Source organism: Saimiri boliviensis, chromosome 11 (genome assembly GCF_048565385.1).
Source record: "Saimiri boliviensis isolate mSaiBol1 chromosome 11, mSaiBol1.pri, whole genome shotgun sequence".
In the NCBI taxonomy this organism is placed as follows: Eukaryota; Metazoa; Chordata; class Mammalia; order Primates; family Cebidae; genus Saimiri; species Saimiri boliviensis.
Genome location: NC_133459.1, coordinates 31,543,667 through 31,568,988, shown reverse-complemented (window position 1 = coordinate 31,568,988; position 25,322 = coordinate 31,543,667). Strand labels below are relative to the sequence as shown.

At 41.3% G+C, this 25,322-nt stretch overlaps 1 protein-coding gene and 1 non-coding gene across 4 annotated transcripts in view; one reads left to right on the top strand and one right to left on the bottom strand.

Moving 5' to 3' along the window:
- Positions 1 to 413: 413 nt before the first annotated feature.
- The window catches only part of S100PBP (S100P binding protein), a 44,074-nt gene continuing 19,165 nt past the window's right edge, over positions 414 to 25,322 (bottom strand). For all 3 annotated transcript variants that reach the window (XM_003937554.4, XM_039474301.2, XM_074380466.1), the window contains exons 6-7: positions 6,602 to 6,689; positions 414 to 3,379 (exon numbers count right to left, since the gene is read on the bottom strand). In XM_003937554.4, coding sequence (XP_003937603.1) covers positions 3,265 to 3,379; positions 6,602 to 6,689 — 203 coding nt within the window. In that variant the 3' untranslated portion in view covers positions 414 to 3,264. The remainder of the gene's footprint in view (positions 3,380 to 6,601; positions 6,690 to 25,322) is intronic.
- Positions 18,521 to 18,665, top strand: LOC120366286 (U4 spliceosomal RNA). The gene has a single exon (XR_005581013.1). It is a non-coding gene; the product is annotated as a U4 spliceosomal RNA (small nuclear RNA).

Sequence of the window (25,322 nt, the reverse complement as noted above, 5' to 3'; positions counted from 1 at the left end):
GCATGGCTTCTTTCTTGATCAGTGCTAGCTCTGAAGAAGCAGAGACAGGGAGGTCAACCACACAGCCATGGGAAGGAACAAAAGGCAATGCTTGCCTGATTAGGGCTGAGCCATCTTCCCCCTCTGCAAAAACTGAGGCATAATGGTATTTCAGGCTCTCCCTATGTCGGGCTCCTGACATGCACCATATGTAGCTGCAAATCCCAATCAATTTCAGCATTTCTTAACTGCTAGAACACCTTTCTCAACACTGTAATTTACCTTCAAAAGAATAGGGAGCAAGCACCCTCGCCTTCCCAGTACCACATTCTACTAACTGCCGCCCCCTCCCCACCCCACTAACCTACCTACGCAAAGGAAGAAGGCAAATAACCCTCCATCGAAGCCTACGACAGACCGCCACAGTACATAAGTCACTGACAAGAACTTTTATTTCTTTTTAATGACATTAAACACAACTGCTACAAGGGAAAAAACAGATAAAGAGGAGGCACCAAACTTCAGTTTCATAATTGAAACTGACAACAAGTAAATCAGGGCCTGCATTACAAACTACAGGTTATTTCAGGCTCCTTACTTAGAAGTAAACAATGTAAACAGCATATTTTTACTCTGCTTTGTCAAGACCCATGTGTGGGAATGTCATCGATGAAGAAAGCAGTTAAATGCACGTAATACTTACTTAAAAAAAATACAGCAAGAATTCCATCTGAAATACCAGACTTAAGAGGCCAACACCAAATTTAAGAGATATGCAGCTTTGAAGGGATTAAAACTCCAGATTCTACCCACTACCATCTTTAAGGCGAACATGCCAGATAATGAGTTTTCTTTGGCTTGGTTTTTTCTTCTTAAAGAATACCATGTTAACCACTAGATAACAGCTCTCTCCTCCCCCAGTCCAACAGATTTAATTAAGCTGCTAAAGCTTTGGAAAAACAGAATTATTTGAGATAAGAGGAAATGTGATTGTCACATTTTCTAGTTAACCTGTCACTCATTTGATTTGGCAAAAGCAGTGCTCCTATTACACATTCAGTCTTAAAACCCCATGTACCAGGAGGGCAAGAACATGAGTCTTAGATTTTTGCCCATGCAAAATGCTGTCCCTTCACTCCTTGGGTTTTCTGAAGGAAACTAACAGCTGCAATGCTAGCTGTTCCAACTACATTTAACTATGCTATGGTCCCAAAGGTAGATGTTTGCCATGTCCCATGTCTCACTCCACCAAGCTAATTCAGGGCAACCTGAAGAAGTGACCGATGTAGTAAATGCCAAGTAGGCTAACTAAAATAATAGATTTTTGACTACTGTCTTTGAAGAGAACTTCTTTGCATTTAACCAAATTTAAACCAAATGTTCAAGGAAAAGCAAATCCTCGACTAGATAAAAACAGTAAACACTTAGGGACATTCACCCAAATTTATTGTTGGCTTAAATGACCAAGCTTTTCCCAAGTCAGTTTCTAAAGTGGGGTATGTTTTAAATGTGTTACTCACATACAAAGATGGGATTGATGAAATCACAAAACCAGAGGCTATAGCATCTATGAACAACCTTCACAGAGAACAACAGCACAAATGCCAGACTGCAAAAACTTCCCAAAATGATGTCTAGAGCTATCTATAAAGAGAAAATAACCAATTCCTAAGACATCCATTAAGACAGATGCGGCTGAGTGTGGTGGCTCACACCTGTAATCCTAGCACTTTGGGAGGCCGAGGCAGGTGGATCACCTGAGGTCAGGAGTTTGAGACCAGCCTGGCCAACATGATGAAATACCATCTCTTCTAAAAATACAAAAACTAGCTAGGCATGGTGGCACATACCCTATAATCCTAGCTACTTGGGAGGCTGAGGCAGGAGAATCGCTTGAACCCAGGAGGCAGAGGCTGCAGTGAGTCGAGATTGCACTATTGCACTCTAGCTGGGTGACAAGAGTAAAACTGTTGTGTTTTTTTTTTTTTTTTTTTAAAAAAAGACAGATGCATACTCTTGTCAACTTTGGTTAGAATACCAAACCTTAAGATCAGGTAATGCTTTTGTGCATAGGCTTAGTCACAACTATATTACATGTACTTTAGCAGTTCAGGGGCTTGACCAAATGAAATGGGAACATCCAGGGTCTAAAGACACCTCTTCTTAACTGATAATGGAGACAAAAGAGTGCCATTCCACACTCTCCCAGAGAATGGCAGCTCTGTAACTAACACACATATTTAAAGCTGGGGTTTGGCAGATAAAACTAAGTACCAACTGATACCACAATAGCACTGGCTTACCCTAGAGTCAAGGCTCTGGGTTGGCAGCTCTTCAATAAAGAGAGCAAGGAAGCCATCCTGAAGAGGTGTATCCATGTCTAACAGGATACAAGAATACTGCCACTAGAATCCTAACAAGCAGAGTGGTCACTGGGGGGTAAAAAGAAAAAGGAAAATCCTTGAAGAAGGGCAAAGGAGACAATCAGTCTCAAGACCACAAGGTATTAGTCATTAAGTCTCTGTCAAAGATGTGTAAGATTTGTAAACACTATTGTGCAAAGTAAGTTTAATTAAGAAGGAAAAAATGCCCCCCCCAACAACAACAAAAAAAAATCAAGGCAGCTAGTACATACAGAAAGAAGAGAGTTTACTTTTTTAACTTGTCCTTTCAAAAGGGATTTTTCTCCTGCTCCATCCCACTTATAATGTCCTGGATTGCCAACTTTAAAATACTGACAGGTATTCAGAAGATTCAAATAAAAAAGTAAGAGTAACTTATATCCATTTACAAGTCAACTAATACTGGCTCACAGCCTGGTAAAGAATCTCTTCCTTATGGGAGACTGAACAATGATTTCTTTGAGGTACCAGAAGTAGACTTTGCCTCTGCAGAGAGGTGAGTCTTTTGCTTGAGCCTGGGTGTTTTGGCTTAATGCTGGCTTTCATGAGGCAGCTACCTTCAATTTAAATTAAAAAACAAAAAACTACACCAACCAAACGCTTGCTTAAACACAGACACAGACACAGACACAGAGACACACACACACACACACACACACACACACACACACACACACACACACACACAAAATCAGGAGGGACTTCATACAAAAAAATTCAAGTTAGCAATGGGCATTTCCAAAAGGTGACGAGTTTTTTAAATAAAAATCTTGTGAAAAATAAAATTCAAAATCTGCAAAGCACAAAACAGCAAAAGAACATTAAATGCTGCTCCAAGCAGGACCCTGGATAGGGACCTTCACTGCCAATGGGTTGAGACAAATCAACTGTATGAGAAGTCTGGGAGACGTTGGAACCGATGGTGGCTTCGCATGTTCCTGTCAACCCACTGAGTCAGACTGTATCTTTGCAGATGCTTCTGTCGGCGGGCATAGTTTCTATCAAGAGAGGGAGAATACAAACAGGAAAGATATTTCAACTGGAATGGCTATTTGTATACCAAAAAAAGGCCAGCACAACAATTTTAAGGAAGATCTTTACTTTTGGAAATTAGATATTAATTTTATAATTCTCACAATTTTAGAAATTTTATACTTTTTTTTTATACTATTTTATTTATATGAACACCACATCCTAAGTGCTATTTCTTTCCAACTCCCAAAGCCACCTAATTCCCATAGGTATTATGGTAATATGCCATATACACAGTATTCTAAGAAAAACTAATGTAGAATAATGTTTAAGTAGGAAAAAAAAAATTTTCTTCCTGGAAGAATTTAGGATAGGATCTCTATTTCATTGTTTGCATCAGACCTGTATCTCCAAGAGGACCTTATTGTCTGACACAGCTCAAGGTTGCTCAGGACACAGCAGTTAAAATTAGAATAAATTCCCAGAGAGGTAGGTCATCATGTGAGTATCACATTGCAAGTTTTGAGACTGAAAAATTAATAGCACAGACTCAAAGTAAAGTTTCTGAAGAGTCTCTTTTAGTTATGTGCTGGCTGGGGTTCTGAGCAAGATGCTCTGAGATAATTTGATCCCATTTTCAACTCTGAAAGTGCTCCTAATAACAATCTAGGAAGCTTTTTAAAGATACAGATTCTAAAATTAAAAAAAAAAAACGGATACGGATTCTTGACCTCTACCTCTTTCCAGACTTAACGACTTAGAATACCTGGAATCAGGACCTGAAAATCTGTATTTTTAGCTATCTCCACAGGTGATTATGAGTAGTAGCCAGGGTTGGAAATAATTCTAACAGTACCTGACATTTATCTAGCCCTATATGCAAGTATTTGCTGAATTCTTAAAATATCTCTCCTCACTTAATACTGCGACAAACCTACCAGTATTTTCATTAACTCCTTGTATAGGTAAGGAAATTAAGCCTCAGGTTAATAACTTACCCAAGGTTATGCAGTAGAGTTAAGTAGAAGATCCTGGATTTAAACTCACATCTCACTCCAGAATTTATTTAATAACCATTATACTACACTGCCTTTCCTTCTGAGAAATGCTGTAATTTTGAAAACTACGGAGGGAACATAAGTGTAAAGACCCTGAAGTAAGGGAAGAGTATTAGGAGATGAAGTTGGTGAGCACAGGCCAAAGCATATAGGCCTTTGTACGGGATTATGAGAATGGGAAGATGTGAGACGGGAAGCCACTGGAAAACATTAGCAAATCTGACTTATGCTTTAAAAGAATCTCCTTGGCTGCTGAGTTGTGAACAGTGCATTGGCAAGGGGAGAAGCAGGGAAGGCATTTAGGAGACTGCAACAATCCAGGTGAAATGCTGCAATTGTCACTTGCAACAATCCAGGTGAAATGGTGAAAAATAGTTAGGCTTTGGATATACAGCTGACCCTCCACATCTGTGGGTTCCGTATCCATGGATTTAACCAACTGTGAGTTGAAAATATTCAAAGAAAAAAAATGGATGGTTCCATCTGTACTGAACATGTCCAGATTTTCCTTGTCATTATTTCCTAAACAATACAGTATAACTATCTGCATAGCATTTATACTGTATTAGGTATCATAAGTAATCTAGAGATGATTAATCAAGTATATGGAAGGATGTGCACAGGTTATGCAAATACTATGGCATTTTATATAAGGAGCGTGGCATCTGTGGATTTTGCTATCTAAAAAGAGTCCTGGAACTAATCCCTCATGAATACCAAGGACAACTGTACATGCAAAGCCTATGGGATTGAATATGAGGTGAAAAAGAGTAAAGGATGATTCCAAGGTTTTTGAGTAGCTGAATCAGAATAACTAAATAAATTGGTACAGCCACCCTGCAACAAGAATCCAGGCGACTGTAATATTAAATTTGAGTCTTAAAAAAAAATTCCAGAAGATTTCAGAATTAGAAAGGTCTTTCCTTTGACATCAAGTTGCAAAGCTAGTATTGGAACTCAGGTTTCCTGAATTTCAGTCTGAGGTTTTTTTTTTTTTTTTTTTTGAGAGAGGGTCTTGCCCTGCCCAGGCTGGAGTGCAGTGGCACAATCACTGTTTGCCATAGCCTCAAGCTTCTAGGCGTCAAGCAATCCTCCTCTCTCAGTCACTCTCAGGGACTACAGGCACACACCACCACGCCCAGCTAGTTTTTAATTTTTTGTAGTGAAGGGTCTCACCATGTTGGCCAGGCTGGTCTTGAACTCTTGGGCTCAAGCAGTCCTCCCACTTTGGCCTCCCAAAATGCTGGAATCACAGGCATGAGCTACTGTGCTCAGCCTCAGTCCAGTTCTTATTCCATTAAGCTGCATCGCTTCTTTTTCCCCCTCACCTCTTGAATTAAACAATTCCAACCCCTAATCCCCACTGTATTCCTTCTGCAGCCAAACTCCACCCTTTCTTTTTTTTTTAGATGGAATCTCACTCTGCCACTCAGGTTGGAGTACATGTTGCCATGTTGGCCAGGCTGCTCTCAAACTCCTGACTTCAAGTGACCTACCCACCTTGGCCTCCCGAAGTGCTGAGCTATAGGTGTGAGCTACTGTGCCCAGCCATTCTATTCTTTTCCTTTTTTTTTTTTTTTGAGACGGAGTTTCGCTCTTGTTACCCAGGCTGGAGTGCAATGGCGCGATCTCGGCTCACTGCAACCTCCGCCTCCTGGGTTCAGGCAATTCTCCTGCCTCAGCCTCCTGAGTAGCTGGGATTACAGGCACGTGCCACCATGCCCAGCTAATTTTTTGCACTTTTAGTAGAGACGGGGTTTCACCATGTTGACCAGGATGGTCTCGATCTCTCGAACTCGTGATCCACCCACCTCGGCCTCCCAAAGTGCTGGGATTACAGGCTTGAGCCACCGCGCCCGGCGCTCCTTTTTTCTTTTTGAGACAAAGTTTCGTTCTTGTTGCCCAGGCTGGAGTGCAATGGCACGATCTCGGCTCACAGCAACCTCCACCTCCCAGGTTCAAGCTATTCTCCTGCCTCAGCTTCCCGAGTAGCTGGGATTATAGGCATGGGCCACCACACTCGGCTAATTTTGTATTTTTAGTAGAGACGGAGTTTCTCCATGTTGGTCAGACTGGTCTCAAACTCCTGACCTCCAATGATCCGCCTGTCTTGGCCTCCCAAAGTGCTAAGATTACAGGCGTGAGCCACCATGCCCTGCCCCTTCTCCTCCTCCTCCTAATCACACTCACCTTGTAGTGAGGTCTGAAGGATGCTGCCATTTTGAGTGTTGCATATGATGAACTTGATCCATCAAGGCATATAGCTCCCCGGAGATACCTGTGATACACAGGGATCAGTGGTTAGGAAATAGCTGAATGAACTACTGTGTCAGCCAAGGTCAAAGTATGTGCTTTCAGTGAAAGAGAAAACGGGCACTGTTCTCAACAATATATACTTATGATTATCACAAGCAGTCAGCACAAAAACTATAAACCAGAACGGGGAGATTGCTCTTGGAGGATGAAGGTGAAGCAATAATGGCAGCCACCATTCATTCATTCAACACTTAGCTCCTACAATACATGAGGAACTTCACTTGTCCCTAGGAATATGGCAGTGAACAAGACACTGCCTCAATGAAGTTTACATAGGAGACAGATGATTCTAAAGTGGTGTGATAAATGCAGTGGTAAAGAAATACAGACTGCTATAGAGACTGCAGGGTGAGGGTTAGGGAAATCCCTCTCCAGGGGGAGTAACTATAGCAGGGATCTAAAGGATGTATAAAAGCTAGCGAGATAAAGAGGGGTAGCAGGTTGGATGTCCAAGAGAAAACAGTTAATGCAAAGCCCCAGAGACAAAAAAAATAGCAAATACATTCAAGAAACAAGAGGAATTTAGAACAGATGGAGGTGGGCGCTCTTTGCTAACAAGAAAAATTGCTAGAGGCAATTTCTCAAACACCTGGGATCCTGGCAATGTACTAGGCACTTTACATTATTATTTTACTTAATTCTAAAAAAAATCTTATCTGGAGATAGATGTTATATCATTTCAAAGATGGGAAACTGTGGCTCAGGGAGGTGAACTTGCCTGAAATTATTCTTTTTTTTTTGAGACAGAGTCTCGCTCAGTGCCCAGGCTGGAGTGTAGTGGCACAATCTCGGCTCACTGAAATCTCTGTCTCCTGGGTTCCAGCGAGTCTCCTGCCTGATACAGGCCCCTACCACCATGCCCGGCTAATTTTTGTATTTTTACTAGAGACAAGGTTTCACTATTTTGGCCAGGCTGGTCTCGAACTCTTGACCTCAAATGATCCACCCACCTTGGCCCCCCAAAGTGCTGGGATTACATACATGAGCCACCATGCCTGGCCCTGAAATTCTTGATAACCCAGGATTCAACTACCTCCAGTGTGACTCCATGTCCTTGCCACTATGCAAAATAATGCTAATTTTGCACTCAAGGATTTAGACTTCGGCTAAAATCTCAATAGAAGCAGAAATAAAGCACTAGTTAGGAAATAATATCCCTAGACCAGTAGTTCGCAAATTGTAAAATATATTATAATCAACTGGAGGTATTATAAAGCACGATTGTTGGGCCTAGACTCCAGACTTTCTGATTATACATAATCAGAAAACTACAGATCTGGGTAGGGCCTGAGAATTCGCATTTTGAGCAAATTCCCAAGTGATGCTCATGCCAGTGGTCTAAGAACCACATTTTTTGCTTTTTGTTTTTTTTTTTTTTTTGAGATGGAGTCTCACTGTTACCCAGGCTGGAGTCAGGTGGTATGATCTCAGCTCACTACAACCTCCTCCTCCAAGATTCCCCTGCCTTAGTCTGGGATTACAAGAGCCTGCCACTACATCCAGCTAATTTTTGTATTTTTAGTAGAGACAGGGTTTCACCATGTTGGCCAGGCTGGTCTCTAACTCCTCACCCAGCTGAGAATCACACTTTGAAAACCACTGCCCTAGACAGTGGAGACTTTACTCTCAGCTAGTTTATCTGTTTTTCATTATCATCTACTGTGCTTTCAGGAACCAAGACCAGTCTCACTAGGCTCATATTGTCAAGTTCTAGTAAAAGTAACGTAACTTTTAGAACAAAATTTAATTTATTTGAAGCTTCAAAAAATAGAGCTTTGTAGAAAAAGTGTATTATATAGGCTGGGCGTGGCGGCTCAAGCCTGTAATCCCAGCACTTTGGGAGGCCGAGGCAGGTGGATCACAAGGTTGAGAGATTGAGACCATCCTGGTCAACATGGTGAAACTCCATCTCTACTAAAAATACAAAAAATTAGCTGGGCATGGTGGCTCGTGCCTGTATTCCTAGCTACTCAGGAGGCTGAGGCAGGAGAATTGCCTGAACCCAGGAGGTGGAGGTTGCAGTGAGCCGAGATTGCGCCATTGCACTCCAGCCTGGGTAACAAGAGCGAAACTCTGTCTCAAAAAAAAAAAAAAAGAGATTGAGACCATCCTGGTCAACATGGTGAAATCCTGTCTCTACTAAAAATACAAAAAATTAGCTGGGCATGGTGGCGTGTGCCTGTAATCCCAGCTACTCGGGAGGCTGAGACAGGAGAATTGCCTGAAGCCAGGAGGCGGAGGTTGAGGTGAGCCGAGATCGTGCCATTGCACTCCAGCCTGGGTAACAAGAGCGAAACTCCGTCTCAAAAAAAAAAAAGAAAAAGTATATTATATATTTTGGAGTTAGGCAGAGTTGAGTTAAAATTCCAATTCATCAATTAGCTCTGTGACCCTGGGCAAATTATTTCACTTCTTTAGGCCTCACTCCTCATCTATGAAAAGCATACAATACAATTTAGCTTGAAGTTCAGTTTGAGGAATATTATACATAAAAGACCTAGCACACTGCTGTGGCACACAGCATGTGTGCAGTGAGCAGTAGCTACTATGGTGTTAGTGCCTCAGGCCTATGTTAGCTTGCAAAGACTCTGCAAATCCTGTGAAATCACCTTCTAATTTATTTTAATTAAATTTATTTTAAATTTTAAATTTAAATTTTACTTCTAATTTGTAATGAAAAATGTTTATTAAATGGATACATCTGCACATAAACTATGACATTTTATGGCACTCAATTATTTTTCAAACCATAATAAGATACCAATTTTGGGAAAACTTTATAGATTACATTAAAATTAAAATTTTCTCTGTTAAAAAAACATGACCAGGCGGGGTGCGGTGGCTCACGCTTATAATCCCAGCACTTTGGGAGGCAGAGGCGGGTGGATCACGAGGTTAAGAGATTGAGACCATCCTGGTCAACAAGGTGAAACCCCATCTCTACTAAAAATACAAAAATTAGCTGGGTGTGGTGGCGCATGCCTGTAGTCCCAGCTACTTGGGAGGCTGAGGCAGGAGAATTGCTTGAACCCAGGAGGCGGAGGTTGCGGTGAGCCAAGATCGTGCCATTGTACTCCAGCCTGGGTAACAAGAGCGAAACTCCATCTACAAAAAAAAAAAAAAAGGCATGACCAAATGAAAGATAAATGACAAAATGAAAAATATATTTGAAATGGACAGTTTAGGCCAGGCGCGGTGGCTCAAGCCTGTAATCCCAGCACTTTGGGAGGCCGAGGCGGGCGGATCACGAGGTCAAGAGATCGAGACCATCCTGGTCAACATGGTGAAACCCCGTCTCTACTAAAAATACAAAAAATTAGCTGGGCATGGTGGCGCGTGCCTGTAATCCCAGCTACTCAGGAGGCTGAGGCAGGAGAATTGCCTGAACCCAGGAGGCGGAGGTTGCAGTGAGCCGAGATCGCGCCATTGCACTCCAGCCTGGGTAACAAGAGCGAAACTCCGTCTCAAAAAAAAAAAAAAAAAAAAAAACCAACTGAAATGGACAGTTTAATGTCCTTTTTCTACAAAGTCTTTTAAAAAAAAGGTCAAGAGCATAAATAGGTAACTCACAAAATTATTACAAATGATGAATAAACATGATAAAAAGAATGTTCAATCTCACTAATATGGAAAGAAAAGGAATTATTGTCACTCCTTGAGAAGAAAATACAAATCAGAAATGAGTTTCCTTGTGAAGGAAGTAGCTCTTGATTAGAAAATTCCTTATCTGCTGGATTTGTTAAGCTATAATCAAAGGTCTGAATATCCCACTTTTTTTTTTTTTTTTTTTTTGAGACGGAGTCTCACTCTGTCACCCAGGCTGGAGTGCAGTGGTGCAATCTTGGCTCACTGTAACCTCTGCTCCCCAGATTCAAGCGATTCTCCTGCCTCAGCCTCTTAAGTGGGACTACAGGCGCACACCACCAAGCCTGGCTTTTTTTTTTTTGGAGACGAAGCCTTCCTCTGTCTCGCAGACTAGTTAGAGTGCAGTGATGAGATCTCGGTTCACTGCAACCTCCACCTCCCAGGTTCAAGCGATTCTCCTTCCTCAGCTTCCGAGTAGTTAGGATTATAGGTGCCCGCCACGGTGCCTAATTTTTGTATTTTTTAGTAGAGACAGGGTTCCACCATGTTGGCCAGGTTGGTCTTGAACTCCTGACCTTGTGATCCATCTGCCTCAGCCTCCCAAAGTGCTGGGATTACAACGTGAGCCACTGCACCCAGCCCCTGCTAATTTCTGAATTATTAGTAGAGACGGGGTTTCACCACATTGGCCAGGCTGGTCTCAAATTCCCGACCTTGTGATATACCTGCCTCAGCCTCCTAAAGTGCTGGGATTACAGGAGTGAGCCACCGTGCCCGGCCCAATACCCTACTTTCACATAGCTAGGATTCCACTCCCTGTGGCCACCCAAAATGGACATTTCAATGGGAGGTGGGTCAGGGGAGAATCAGCTTTATAAAAATTTTAAGGTACATTTTTCCTGCCAAAGCATAATAAAGAAGGGCTAATAATATATGGAAATTCTGTGTCCATCAAAATGAAACCACAAGATTATCTACAGATGGCTGGGTGTAATCTCAGTACTTTGGGTGGCCAAGGAGGATCGATCTACCTGAGGTTAGGAGTTTGAAACCAGCCTCACCAATGTGGTGAAACCCCATCTCTACTAAAAATACAAAAATTAGCCGGGTGTGGTCGCACATGCCTGTAATCCCAGCTACCTGGGAGGCTGAGGCAGAAGAATCACTTGAACCCAGGAGGCACAGGTTGCAGTGAGCCAAGATCGTGCCACTGGCACTTCAGCCTGGGGGACGGAGTGAGACTTTGTCTCAAAACAAAACAAAAAGATTATCTATAGAAGGTGTCCTTCAGCTCACTCACCACTTATCACTTGCATTTTAGAAAATGAATCTGGCAATGGAGATTATAAACATATCTATTCTTGTTAAATGATGAGAAGAATAGCCAATTAAGCCAAAAGAGCCTAATATTCAAATATTTAACCGCTGGAGTCAAATCCAGCAGCAGCAATTTAAATAACACTATATATCAAGTTTGTTTAAATAAATAAATAAAGGAACTGTCCTATGTGCTTTATATATATCAACTCATTTATTCTTTACAACAATTATATAAGGTATTTCCCCCATTTTACAGACAAAAGTATATAAAACTGTAAAGAAACTGAGGCACATAAAAGTTAACTAATTTGCCCAAGGTCACATATCTAGTGACAAAGCCAGAATTCCTAAAATAGAAAACTATCATAGGATAGAATTTCCTTAAAAAATTTTCTGGGACCAACATTTCATAGCTGAGATTAGAAAGTAAAAATCATATGGCACTATGACTCTTGTAAATAAGGTCTCAATAATTAGATCTCAGCTCATGTACCAAAAAATTTTAATTTTCCTTAACACTAATAACTTATTGTTAGACTAGTCTAACCCTTATTAATAAGATTTAATGATCTAGAAACACTGGGAGCTAACATTTGCATGTATCTTATTTAATCCTAACAATCACAGATGACAAACTCTACAACCTCCATTTTATTCACAAGTAAACTGAAGCTTAGAAAGATACTCATCACCAGCACTTCGAGGGGCCGAGGCAAGGCAGATGGCTTGAACACTGGAGTTCAAGACCAGCCTGGGCGACATGGTGAAACCCCATCTCTACAAAAAGTACCCATGTGTGGCAGTACACACTTGTAGTCCCACCTATTCCAGGGGACTGAGATGGGAGGATGACCTGAACTCAGGAGGTTGAGGTTGCAGTGAGCCATGATCATGCCACTGCACTCCAACCTGGGTGACAGAGCAAAATACTGTCTCCAAAAAAAAAAAAGAAAAGAAAAAAAAGAAGAAAGAAAAGATACTCATCATCTAGTAAATGAGAAAAGCCAGGATTCAGACCCAGGTGGAGCTAATAATCCGAAAACCCCATTTTAGCTTAGAGTTTCAACCTCATCTTCCTCCAAATTTAGAGATGCTAACACAAATGGGAACATTTGAATTTTCTCTTCTCTTCATAGTCTCTAACAGATGGGCTTTCTTGGACCAACAATCAGTACCATGGATTTATTTTAAGTTGTGGCTAAAAGGTGGTAAAGATTGTCCTTTGTTTTGTGACTAAGAATGAAAGAAGGGAAAAAACCCCAATATTTCAGGAATGAGGTAAACAATTCATCTAAATCCAAAAAATATGAAGGTGACTGGTTTTGGGGAAACATCCAGTTTATTAACAGTTCTTAATAAGTTTAAATCGAATCAATTTTTTTTTTTTTTTGACGGAGTTTCGCTCTTGTTACCCAGGCTGGAGTGCAATGGCGCGATCTCGGCTCACGGCAACCTCCGCCTCCCAGGTTCAGGCAATTCTCCTGCCTCAGCCTCCTGAGTAGCTGGGATTACAGGCACGTGCCACCATGCCCAGCTAATTTTTTTGTATTTTTAGTAGAGACGGGGTTTCACCATGTTGACCGGGATGGTCTCGATCTCTCGACCTCGTGATCCACCCGCCTCGGCCTCCCAAAGTGCTGGGATTACAGGTTTGAGCCACCGCGCCCGGCCAAAAATCGAATCAATTTTTATAACATAATGGAGGAGAATGGATAATGTTGAGTACCTGCTGTGCCAATCTGACAGCTTTTGTTTTGTTTGAGATGGAGTCTTGCTCTGTTGCCCAGGAGTGCAGTGGCGTGATCTCGGCTCACTGCAACCTCCGCCTCTCAGGTTCAGGCAATTCTCCTGCTTCAGTCTCCTGAGTAGTTGGGATTATAGGCGCCTGCCACCATGTCTAACTAATTTTTGCAATTTTAGTAGAGACAGGGTTTCACCATGTTGGTCAAGCTGGTCTTGAACTCCTGACCTCGTGATCCGCCCGCCTTGACCTCCCAAAGTGCTTGGATTACAGGCATGAGCTACCCTACCCAGTCTCTGACAGATTTTATAGGACATCATATTTTATATCATCCACATGACCCTAACTCAAACAAGTGTGGCACATGACCAAAGAACAGAAATTCTCTCAGCTGGCTAAAGATCTAATGACCTAGAAGGCTGCTTGGCACCAACAGGTCATTAAGTAAACCAATCAGATACTCTCCTTTGGAATGTTAATGTCAGCATTAGTAATGAGAACAAGAGAGAGAACAGCACACCGGCAGGGCTCTAGGAAAAACAGTTACATGAGATAGCTAATAGAGAGCAACAAAAGTACTGGTCACAGAAACAGACTAGATTAGGGAAAATCCCAATGAGGGACAGAGGAACACATTTCTCTCTCTCTTTTGAGACACAGTTTCGCTCCTTTGCCAACGCTGGAGTGCAGTGGCGTGATCTCAGCTCACTGCAATCTCTGCCTTCCGGTTTCAAGTGATTCTCCTGCCTCAGCCTCCCGAGTGGCTGGGGTTATAGGCACCTGCCACCACACTTGGCTAATTTTTGTATTTTTAGTAGAGACAGGGTTTCACCATATTGGCCAGGCTGACCTCAAACTCCTGACTGATATAGTGATTCACCCACCTCGGCCTCCCAGAGTGCTCATGACAGGCATAAGGCATGCCTGGCCAGAAGCACACGTTTCTGATGGAGCAAGTGGTTCGGCTCTATGGTTGATTCTTTACACTAGGAGGCCTAGTGAAAACAGTCTCATCTAATCTTCATCTTTTACTGTAAATCCTTAAACTCAGTTACTTAAAGGCAATTACAATGTCTCTGTTCCATGCAATGTAAAATACTTAATAGAGGAAGGGAATGGAGAAGGAAGAAAAGATAAAATGTGCTACAAGGGACATAGGCTACTGCTTTTATAAACAGATTAATAAAATATCAATGAAAAGAAAAAATAAGTAGAAGGCAAGAATGCAAATGTGTCAGGCATAAGTCAACACAACTGCGATGATCTAGTAGAAATCTTGACTGATTTTCCTTGCAGGCAAGGCGAAAAGTAAAAAACAGGAATTATTATGTAACTCATTTATGAAGTGATACAGGGGACACTGAATGATATATGAATGTCCTAAACAGTCTTGGCAAATTCAGAATCAGAATTTATATAACCATTGCTGTTTATGATCTTCAATAAAAATCAAGGCAGGTATTTCCATTTTTAGGTAAGATGAATGGGGGACTTAACCTATCATTGTACGCTACTAGAAACTAGGCAAAATACATGAAACAAGTGGTTTCAGACTATTGAGAATTGTGATCCCTGAGGGAAAAGAAACAACTGAGGGGAGCCTTGAAACTTACGTGTCTTTAATTTTTCAAAATAAAAAGCTTTTTAAATGAAGGCAAAATAAACACATTCTAAATAAAAGCAAAGACACTTCATCATCAGTAGATATGCAGTACAAGAAACATTAAAAGAAGTTCATTAGGAAAAGAAAATAGTACCAGATGGAAACTTGGATCTATAGAAAAAAATCAAAAGCACTATAAAGTATGTGAGTACATATAAAAGGCTATTTCTCCTATTTAGATGATGTCTTTAAAAGATAATTTACTGTTTAAAGTAAAAATAACATGCTGGGCTTGGTGGCTCATGCCTGCAATCCCAGCACTTTGAAAGGCTGAGGTGAGAGGACTGCTTGAGGTCAGGAGGTCAGGACTACAGTAAGTTACTGCACTTTGGCCTAGGCAACAGAGTGAGATCCCATTTCCAAAATATAATAAATATTATTTTATTATATTTAAATAAAATAAAAATACAACAAAGAGATATAGGTAGTAAGTAAACCATGGAGATAAAATGAAATACTAAAAAATACTTAAAAAATTAGGAAAAGATGAAAAAAGAAAAAACAAATAGAAAGTAACAAGATGGTAGATTTAAATCCAACCATATGGGATTGTACATTAAAGGTAAATGGATTAACACTCCAATTAAAGACTGAGATTGTGAGACAGAAAAAAAAAAAAAGCAAAACTCAGCTACCAATTATATTCTGCCTGTAAGACATCTAATTTAAACATAAAAATAAGGGGGCCAGGCACAGTGGCTCACACCTGTAATCCTAGCACTTTGGGAGACCGAGGCAGGCAGATCACAAGATCAAGAGATGGAGACCATCCTGGCCAACATGGTGAAATCCCATCTCTACTAAAATACAAAATATTAGCTGGGCATGGTGGCACACGCCTGTAGTCCCAGCTACTTGGGAGGCTGGGGCAGGAGAATTGCTTGAACCCAGGCAGCCTTGACTTCCTCAGCTCAAGCAATCCTCCCTCCTACCTCAGCCTCCAGAGTGGCTGGGACTATAGGCATGTGCCACCATGCCTAGCTAATTTTAAAAAGCGCCACTGCACTCTAGCCTGGGCGACAGAGAACAAGACCCTATCTCAAAAAAATTAGTAATGAAACATGGTTTGCTCTGTCACTTAGGCTGGTCCCAAACTCCTGGGCACAAATGATCCTCCCAAACTGGCCTCCCAAACTACTGGGATTACAGATATGATCCACTGTGCCCAGCTCTAAATGTTTTTCAAAAATCAATAATGGCCAGGCACAATGGTTCACACCTGTAACCCTACCACTTTGGTAGGCAGAAGCAGGCAGAACATTTGAGGCCAGAAGTTCAAGACCAGCCTGGCTAACTAACATGGCAAGACCCCACCTCTACTAAAAATACAAAAAATTGGCCCGGCACAGTGGCTCATGCCTGTAATCCCAGCACTTTGGGAGGCTGAGGCAGCCAGATCACCTGAGGTCAGGAGTTCGAGGCCAGCCTAGCCAACATGGTGCAACCTCGTCTCTACTAAAAATAGAAAAATTAGCCAGGCACGGTGGTTGGCAACTGTAGTCCCAGTTATTCGGGAGGCAGAGGCAGGAGAATTGCTTGAACCTGAGAGGCAGAGATTGCAATGAGCTGAGATTGAGCTACTGCACTCCAGCATGGGCAACAGAGTGAGACTCAACCACAAAAAAAAAAAAAAAAAAAAAAAAAAAAAAAAAAAAAAAAAAAGAAAGAAAGAAAGAAAAAAATCAACAACAGAATAGAGCTCGTTATTTGTACTTAAATGGAGGTCTTAGGCACCACAAGAAACACAAATAAAAGGGATCCAAGTCAGAAAGAAACAAGGAAAAATGTATTTGCTGACAATACGAAAACCTACAGAAAAAAACCTGATGAAATCTATTAAAAAGTTACCAAAATAATAAAATAATTTAGGAAGACTATAGAAGATCAAGATACAAAAATCAATTACATTTTTATATAACAGCAATAAACAAATATTGAAATTTTAAAAAATACATCATTTTACAAAAGCATCGCAATTTGAAACACTCAGGGATAAATTGGATAAAAGATGTGCCGGACTGTCCAAAAGCTACAAAACATTGCTGAAGGAAATTAAAGATGATTTTGATCAAAAAATTTGGTATTAAAACATTAATTCTGAGCCCAGCGAGGTGGCTTAAGCCAGGCACAGTGGTTCACACCTGTAATCCCAGTACTTTGGGAGGCCAAGGAGGGCTGATCACCTGAGGTCAGGAGTTCCAGAACAGCCTAGCCAACATGGTGAAACCCCAACTATATTAAAAATACAAAAATTAGCTGAGTGTAGTGGCGGGTGCTTTTAATCCCAGCTACTTGGGAGCCTAAGGCAAGAGAACAGCTTGAACTGGAGGCAGAGGTTACAGTGAGCTGAGATTGTGCCACTGCACGATAGCCTAGGCAACAAAACGAGACTCCATCTCAAAAAAGTAAGTATTATTTCTCCCTCAGTTTTTTTTTTTTTTTTTTGAGACGGAGTTTCGCTCTTGATGCCCAGGCTGGAGTGCAATGGCGCCATCTCGGCTCACCGCAACCTCTGCCTCCTGGGTTCAGGCAATTCTCCTGCCTCAGCCTCCTGAGTAGCTGGGATTACAGGCACGCACCACCACGCCCAGCTAATTTTTTGTATTTTTAGTAGAGACGGGGTTTCACCATGTTGACCAGGATGGTCTCGATCTCTTGACCTCGTGATCCACCCGCCTCAGCCTCCCAAAGTGCTGGGATTACAGGCTTGAGCCACCGCGCCCGGCCTTCTCCCTCAGTTTTATTTTATTTATTTAAATAGACTCAATACAATCCCCATCAAAATCCAATCCCAAACAAAATCCTAGCAGGCCTTTTTAAAGAAACTGGTATCCTAATTCTAAAATTTCTATGGAAATGCAAACAATCTACAAAAGCCAACACAACCAAAAAATAGCAACATCAGTGGAACACATTAGCCTTTTTTTTTCTGGAAAGCTGATTTTTCTAGACAACTGATTTTTGACAAAGGTACAAAGACAATTCAATGCAGAATGGAGTCTCTTCAGTAAATGGTAAAGAACCAACTGAATATCCATGTGCCAAGAAAATAAGCCTTATTTTCCTATCTTTTTTTCTTTTTGAGACAGTCTTACACTGTCACCCAGGTTGGAGTGTAGTACTGCGATCTCAGCTCACTGCAACCTCCCTCTCCTGGGCTCAAGCGATCCCTCCTGCCTCAGCCTTCTGAGTAGCTAGGACTACAGGTGGGTGTCACCACGCCTGGCTTTTTTTTTTTTAGTTTTATTTTTTGGTAGAGGCAGAGCTTCACCACATTGCCCGGGTTGGTCTCGAACTCTTGGGCTCAAGCAATCTTCCCACCTCAGCCTCAAAGTTCCGCAATTACAAGCTTTTTTTTCTTTTTTAACCCCTTATAAAACCGTATTTTTTGTTACAATTACAAGCTTTAATCCATATCTTGCACCATATACAGAATAAATTTTAAAAGGAATGTAACCCCTAGAGCTATAAAACTTCTAGAAGAACATTTGCACAGTGGCAGTATCATAGTCAATGAGGTTTATCCAAGGCTCGATTATTGCTAATTGAAAACTTTTCCCAATACCCTGCCATAACGACTTGAAATATAGGCAGTCGGTGTTGGCAATTTTTGGCAGTGTCTACAGAGACTGAATTAAAAAAAAAAAAAACTTCTAGAAGAAAACACAGGAGAAATTTTTTGTGGCCTTTCTTTTAGGAAAATATTTCTTAGCATAATCAATAAAGCATAATCAATAAAAAATTTAAAAACCTGACTAAACTTACTTCATCTGCTATAACCAGTGACTACCAAGAAAAATAAATAAATAAAAATAAACAAATTAACTTCATCAAAACTAAGAATATCTGTTCTTTAAAAGACACTCATGGTAATGAAAAGACAAGAAATATACTGGGAGAAAATATTTGCAAATTACTTATCTGGCAAAGAAACCTGCATTTGGAATATGTATTTAAAGAACTCTCAAAACTAAGTAATAATAAAATAATCCAATTTTTTAAATGAGCAAAAAATACTTCAAAGAAGACATTCAGATGGCAAACAAGCACATGAAAAGATGGTCAATATTATTACTCATTAAGGAAATGCAAATGAAAACTACAAGCTATCACTACACTATATTAGAATGTCTAAAATTATAAAAACTGACCACTTTACACCATTAGGATGACTCCCATTAAAAAACAGAAAATAGGGTGGGCAAGGTGACTTATGCCTGTAATCCCAGCACTTTGGGAGGCCGAGGCGGGCAGATCATGAGGTCAGGAGTTTGAGACCAGCCTGACCAACATGGTGAAACCCCATCTCTACTAAATATACAAAAATTAGCCAGGCATGGTAGCACACATCTGTAGTCCCAGCTACTCAGGAGGCTAAAGCAAAATAATTGCTTGTACCCAGGAGACAAAAGTGGCAGTGAGCCAAAACTGCACCACTGCATTCCAGCCTGGGCTATAGAACAAGACTTCGTCTTAAACAAAAAACAAAAACAAAAAAATCCCAGCACTTGGGGAGGCCGAGGTAGGTGGATCACCTGAGGTCGGGAGTTCAAGACCAGCCTGACCAACATGGAGAAACCCCCATCTCTACTGAAAATACAAAATTAGCTGGGTGTGGTGGTGCATGCCTGTAATCCCAGCTACTCAGGAGGCTGAGGCAGGAAAACTGCTTGAACCCGGGGGGTGGAGGTTACACTGAGCTGAGATAGTGCCATTGTACTCCAGCCTGGGCAACAAGAGCAAAATCCCATCTCAAAAAATAAATAAAAATAATAAACCAACAGAAAACAGGGGGCCAGGTGGCATGGTAAAACACGGTCTCTACCAAAAATACAAAAAATTAGGCCAGGCATGGTGGCTCAAGCCTGTAATCCCAGTGCTTTGGGAGGCTGAGGTGGGCGGATCACTTCAGGTCAAGAGTTCAAGACCAGCCTGGCCAACATGGTGAAACCCCATCTCTACTAAAAATACAAAAATTTGCTGGGCATGATGGATGCAGACCTGTAACCCTAGCTACTCAGGAGGCTGAGACAGGAGAATCACTTGAACCTGGGAGGCAGAGGTTGCAGTGAGCTGAGACTGCACTGTTGCACTTCAGCCTGGGCAATGGAGCAAGACTCCATCTCAAAAACAAAAACAAAAACAAACCCTAAAAATTAGTCAGGTGTGGTGGTAAGCCTGTAGTCCCAGCTACTTGGGAGGCTGAGGTAGAAGGATTGCTTGAGCCTGGGAGGCAGAAATTGCAGTGAACCAAGATCATGCCACTGTACTCCAACCTCGGTGACACAGTGAGACCCTGTCTCAAAAAACAAATAAATAAGTAAAAGACAGAAAACAGTCTGGGTGCAGTGGTATGCACCTATAATCCCAGCTACTCAAGAGGCTGAGGTGAGAGGACAGTTTGAGCGTAGGAGTTCACAACTAGCCTGAGCAACACAGTGAGACCCTGTCTCTAAAAATAAAAAATAAAATCAGCCAGGCATGGTCGTGTAAACCTATAGTTCAACCTTATTCAGGACACTCATGCCAGGAGTTTGAGGCTGCAGTGCACTGCAGTGCACTATGGTTGTGCCACTTGTACTCCAGCCTGGGTGACAGAGCTAGACTCCATGTCAAAAAAAAAAAAAAAAAAAAAAAAAAAAGAAAAAATTAAAAATAGAATTACCAGCCGGGCGCGGTGGCTCAAGCCTGTAATCCCAGCACTTTGGGAGGCTGAGGCGGGTGGATCACGAGATCGAGAGATCGAGACCATCCTGGTCAACATGGTGAAACCCCGTCTCTACTACAGATACAAAAAATTAGCTGGGCATGGTGGCACGTGCCTGTAATCCCAGCTACTCAGGAGGCTGAGGCAGGAGAATTGCCTGAGCCCACGAGGCGGAGGTTGCGGTGAGCTGAGATCGCGCCATTGCACTCCAGCCTGGGTAACAAGAGCGAAACTCCGTCTCAAAAAAAAAAAAAAAAAAAAAAATTAGAATTACCATATGATCTAGCAATTCCTCTTCTTGGTATGTAAGAATTGCAAGCAGGGTCTCATAAAAATATTTGTTGATGCATATGTATAGCAGCATTATTCACAACAGCTAAGAGGTGGAAGCAAACCAAGTGTCCACTGATGTACAAATGGATAATCAAAATGTGGTATCGATACACTAGAATATTTAAAGCCTTAAAAAGGAAGAAGATTCTGACACATGCTACAATCTACGTGATCCTTGAGGGCATTATGCTGAGTGAAATGAGCCAGTCACTAAAAGACAAATACCACTTTGTCAGATTCCACTTATACCCGGTACCTAGAATAGTCAAATTCATAAACACAAAGTGAAATGGTGGTTGTCAGGGGCTCTGGGAGAGTGAAATGGGAGTTATTGTTTAATGGGTACTTCGGATTTGTGCTGGGTGCCGTGAAGCGTGCCTGTAGTTTCAGACACTCAGGAGGCTGAGGAGAAGGACTGCTTAAGGCTAGGAGTTTGAGTCTAGCGTGCATAATATAGCAAGACCTCCATCTCTAAAAAAATAAAAGCTTCATATGTACAAGACCAAAAAATTATTGAAATGGATAGCGGTGATGGCTGTACAACAATATGAATATACTTAATACCACCAAACTGTATACTTTTAAAACTTTTTTTTGTTTTGAGATGGAGTTTTGCTCTTGTCACCCAGGCTGGAGTGCAAAGGTATGATCTTGGCTCACTACAACCTCTACCCCCAGGGTTTAAGTGATTCTCCTGCCTCAGCCTCCTGAGTAGCTGGGGTTGCAGGTACCCATCACTACACCTGGCTAATTTTTATACTTTTAGTAAAGATGGGGTTTCACTGCATTGGCCAGGCTGGTAACCAACTCCTGATCTCAGGTGATCTGCCTACCCTGGCCTCCCAAAGTGCTGGGATTACAGGCATGAGTCACCACGCCCAGCCAAAACAATTTTTTTTCTTAAAGGTTAAAAAAAGATGGTTGTATGTATATTATATGTATTTTACAATTAAAAAGTTGGGAAAAAAATTAAAAATACTGACCATACCCAAGTGTTGGTAAGGCTGGGAGCAACCAGAATTCATACAACTGCTAATAGAAGTAAAAATGTACAACTACCTTAGAAAACAGTTTGGCAGTTTATTAAACGCACACCTACCGTATGACCCAGTCATTTTACTCTAGATATTTACTTAAGAAAAATAAAGGCCGGGCGCAGTGGCTCACGCCTGTAATCCCAGCACTTTGGGAGGCCGAGGCAGGTGGAAGCCGAGGCAGGTGGATCACGAGGTCAAGAGATCAAGACCATCCTGGTCAACACGGTGAAACCCCATCTCTACTAAAAATACAAAAAATTAGCTGGGCATAGTGGCACATGCCTGTAATCCCAACTACTCAAGAGGCTGAGGCAGGAGAATTGCCTGAACCCAGGAGGCGGAGGTTGCGGTGAGCCAAGATGGTGCCATTGCACTCCAGCCTGGGTAACAAGAGCTAAACTCCGTCTCAAAAAGAAAAGGAAAAAGAAAAAAAGAAAAAGAAAAGCATATCCATACAAAGATTTGTGCATGAATGTCCTAACAGCTTTATCAGTAATAGCCAGAAACTGAACATAAGCCAAATGCCCATCTAAGTGAATGGATAAACAATGAATGGGATAAATTTACATAATGGAATACTACTCAGCAACAAAAAGAAATAAGCTTGATACATGCAACATTAATTTCAAAATAATTATGTTGAGACAAAGAAGCCAGACTCAAAAGAGTAGATAGTATATGATTCCATCATATAAAACTTTAGAAAATGCAAACAAGGCCGGGCACGGTGGCTCAAGCCTGTAATCCCAGCACTTTGGGAGGCCGAGGTGGGTGGATCACAAGGTCAAGAGATCGAGACCATCCTGGTCAACATGGTGAAACCCCGTCTCTACTAAAAATACAAAAAATTAGCTGGGCATGGTGGCGTGTGCCTGTAATCCCAGCTACTCAGAAGGCTGAGGCAGGAGAATTGCTTGAACCCAGGAGGCAGACGTTGTGGTGAGCCAAGAAAACACTATTGCACTCCAGTCTGGGTAACAAGAGCAAAACTCCATCTCCAAAAAAAAAAAAAAAAAAAAAAAAAAAAAAGAAAATGCAAACTAATCTGCGGTAGACACTAGATCAGTGGTCAGTCTTGCCTGGGGATTAGAGGAGGCAGAGAAAGGCAGAAAGGAGGAATTACAAAGGTGCACAAAGGAAGTTTTTAGTCCAATCTGCTTATTATCTTCATAGCAATAATTTCACAAAATGCATATACATCTAGACTCAACAAATTATATGCTTATTCGCAGTGTATTTTATTTCAATTGTCATACAAAAAAGAAAAAAATATCTTCAGAAAAACTGAGCAGTTAATTCATAAAACATGATATGAAAAGGGGATAAAACAAAGAACTCTTAGAAATCATAAATGTAAATGTAGAAATAAAGAAGTCAATAAAAGGACAGAAAGAAAAAGTCGAGAAAATATCTCACAAAGTAGACTAGAGAGAGTGAGGTAGAACAAGAAAAGAAAAAAAGAGATTTAGAACATCAATCCTTGAAAGTTCAATAGCTAACTATAAGGAGTTCACAAAAGAAAGAATAGGTAATAAAGAGGGAAAATAATTATAAAAGAAAAAAATGCAAGCGATTCCCAGGATATATAAAAGATATACGCCCAGATTAAAAGGACCACTGAGATGGTCTAGGCACAGTGGGTCATGACTGTAATCTCAGCATTTTAGGAGGCTGAGGAGGGAGGATCACTTGAGCCCAGGAGTCTGAGACCAGCCTGAACAATACAGTGAGACCCTGTCTCTATTTAAAAAAAAAAAAAAAAGGCATAGAAAGGGGTAAAAAGGACCCACACCAAGATATGTCAATAATTGGGACAAAATTTTAGAACACAACAAATAAAAAGAAGACACTGAGAACTTTAAGAATTTCCAGGCCGGGTGCAGTGGCTGACGCCTGTAATCCCAGCACTTGGGTATGTCGAGGCAGGTAGACTGCTTGAGGTCAGGAATTCAAGACCAGCCTTGCCAACGTGGTGAAACCCCATCTCTTCTAAAAATACAAAAATTAGCTGGGCATGGTGGTGTGCGCCTGTAATCCTAGCTACTGGGGAGGCTGCAGCATGAGAATTGCTTGAACCCGGGAGACAGAGGTTGCAGTGAGCTCAGATCATGGCACTGCATTCCAACCTGGGCAACAGAGGGAGACTCTGTCTCCAAACAAACAAACGAAATTCCAGAGAGAAAAAGATCACATACAAAGAAATAAAAGTTAAATTGATAACAGATTTCTTAAGAGCAATGCCAATTGTCTTCAAACGTCTGAGGAAAAATAGATTTTAAATTTAGAATTCTATATCAAACTATCAATCAAGTATGAGGATAGAATAAAGGAATGTTCAGATATGCAGACAAAAAAAAATCTATGCCCCCTTTCTTAGATATTCTCAGAGGATGTCATCTACTAAAACCAAAGATAAAAAAGAGGAAGCTATGGGATCCAAGAAATAGGATTCAACCCAGGACAGCAGCAAAGGAAAATCCTGGGGTGACAGCTCTGTCGCAGGGCTAAAGAACAAGCAGTGCATCGGCCGGGCACGGTGGCTCACGCCTGTAATCCAAGCACTTTGGAGGCCAAGGCGGGCGGATCACCTGAGGTCAGGAGTTCAAGACCAGCCTGACCAACATGGTGAAACTTGGTCTTAAAAAAAAAAGAACAAGCAGTGCAAGTTGGAGCAGCAGAACAGAGGGCTCTAGGAAAAGGGTCTCCAGAAAAAAAAAAAAGATTTAATGAAAGAAAGTGAAACAATTAATAACTACAAAAATAAACAATTCAAGAAAGAAAATGAAGCCATAATATACTACTTGACTTTGCAGTGAACAATACTTACTTAATTGTAACACAAAAACAATACTGATTTAACACCCATTAGGATAGTTACTGTAAAAAAAACAAAATGAAAACAAATACATAGGTCAGGTGCAGGTTCATGCCTGTAATCCCAGCATTTTGAGAGGCTGAGATGGGAGGATCACTTGAGCTCAGAAGTCTTGAGATCAGCCACGCCAACATGGCAACACCCCATCTCTACTAAAATACAAAAGTTAGCTGGACGTGGTGGCGTCTACCTGTAGTCCCAGCTACTTGGGAGGCTGAGGCATGAGAATGCTTCGATCTGGGAGGCAGAGGTTTCGGTGAGCCAAGGTTGTACCATGCACTTTAGCCTGGACCACAGAGTGAGACTCCAATCTCAAAAAAAACCAACCAAACAA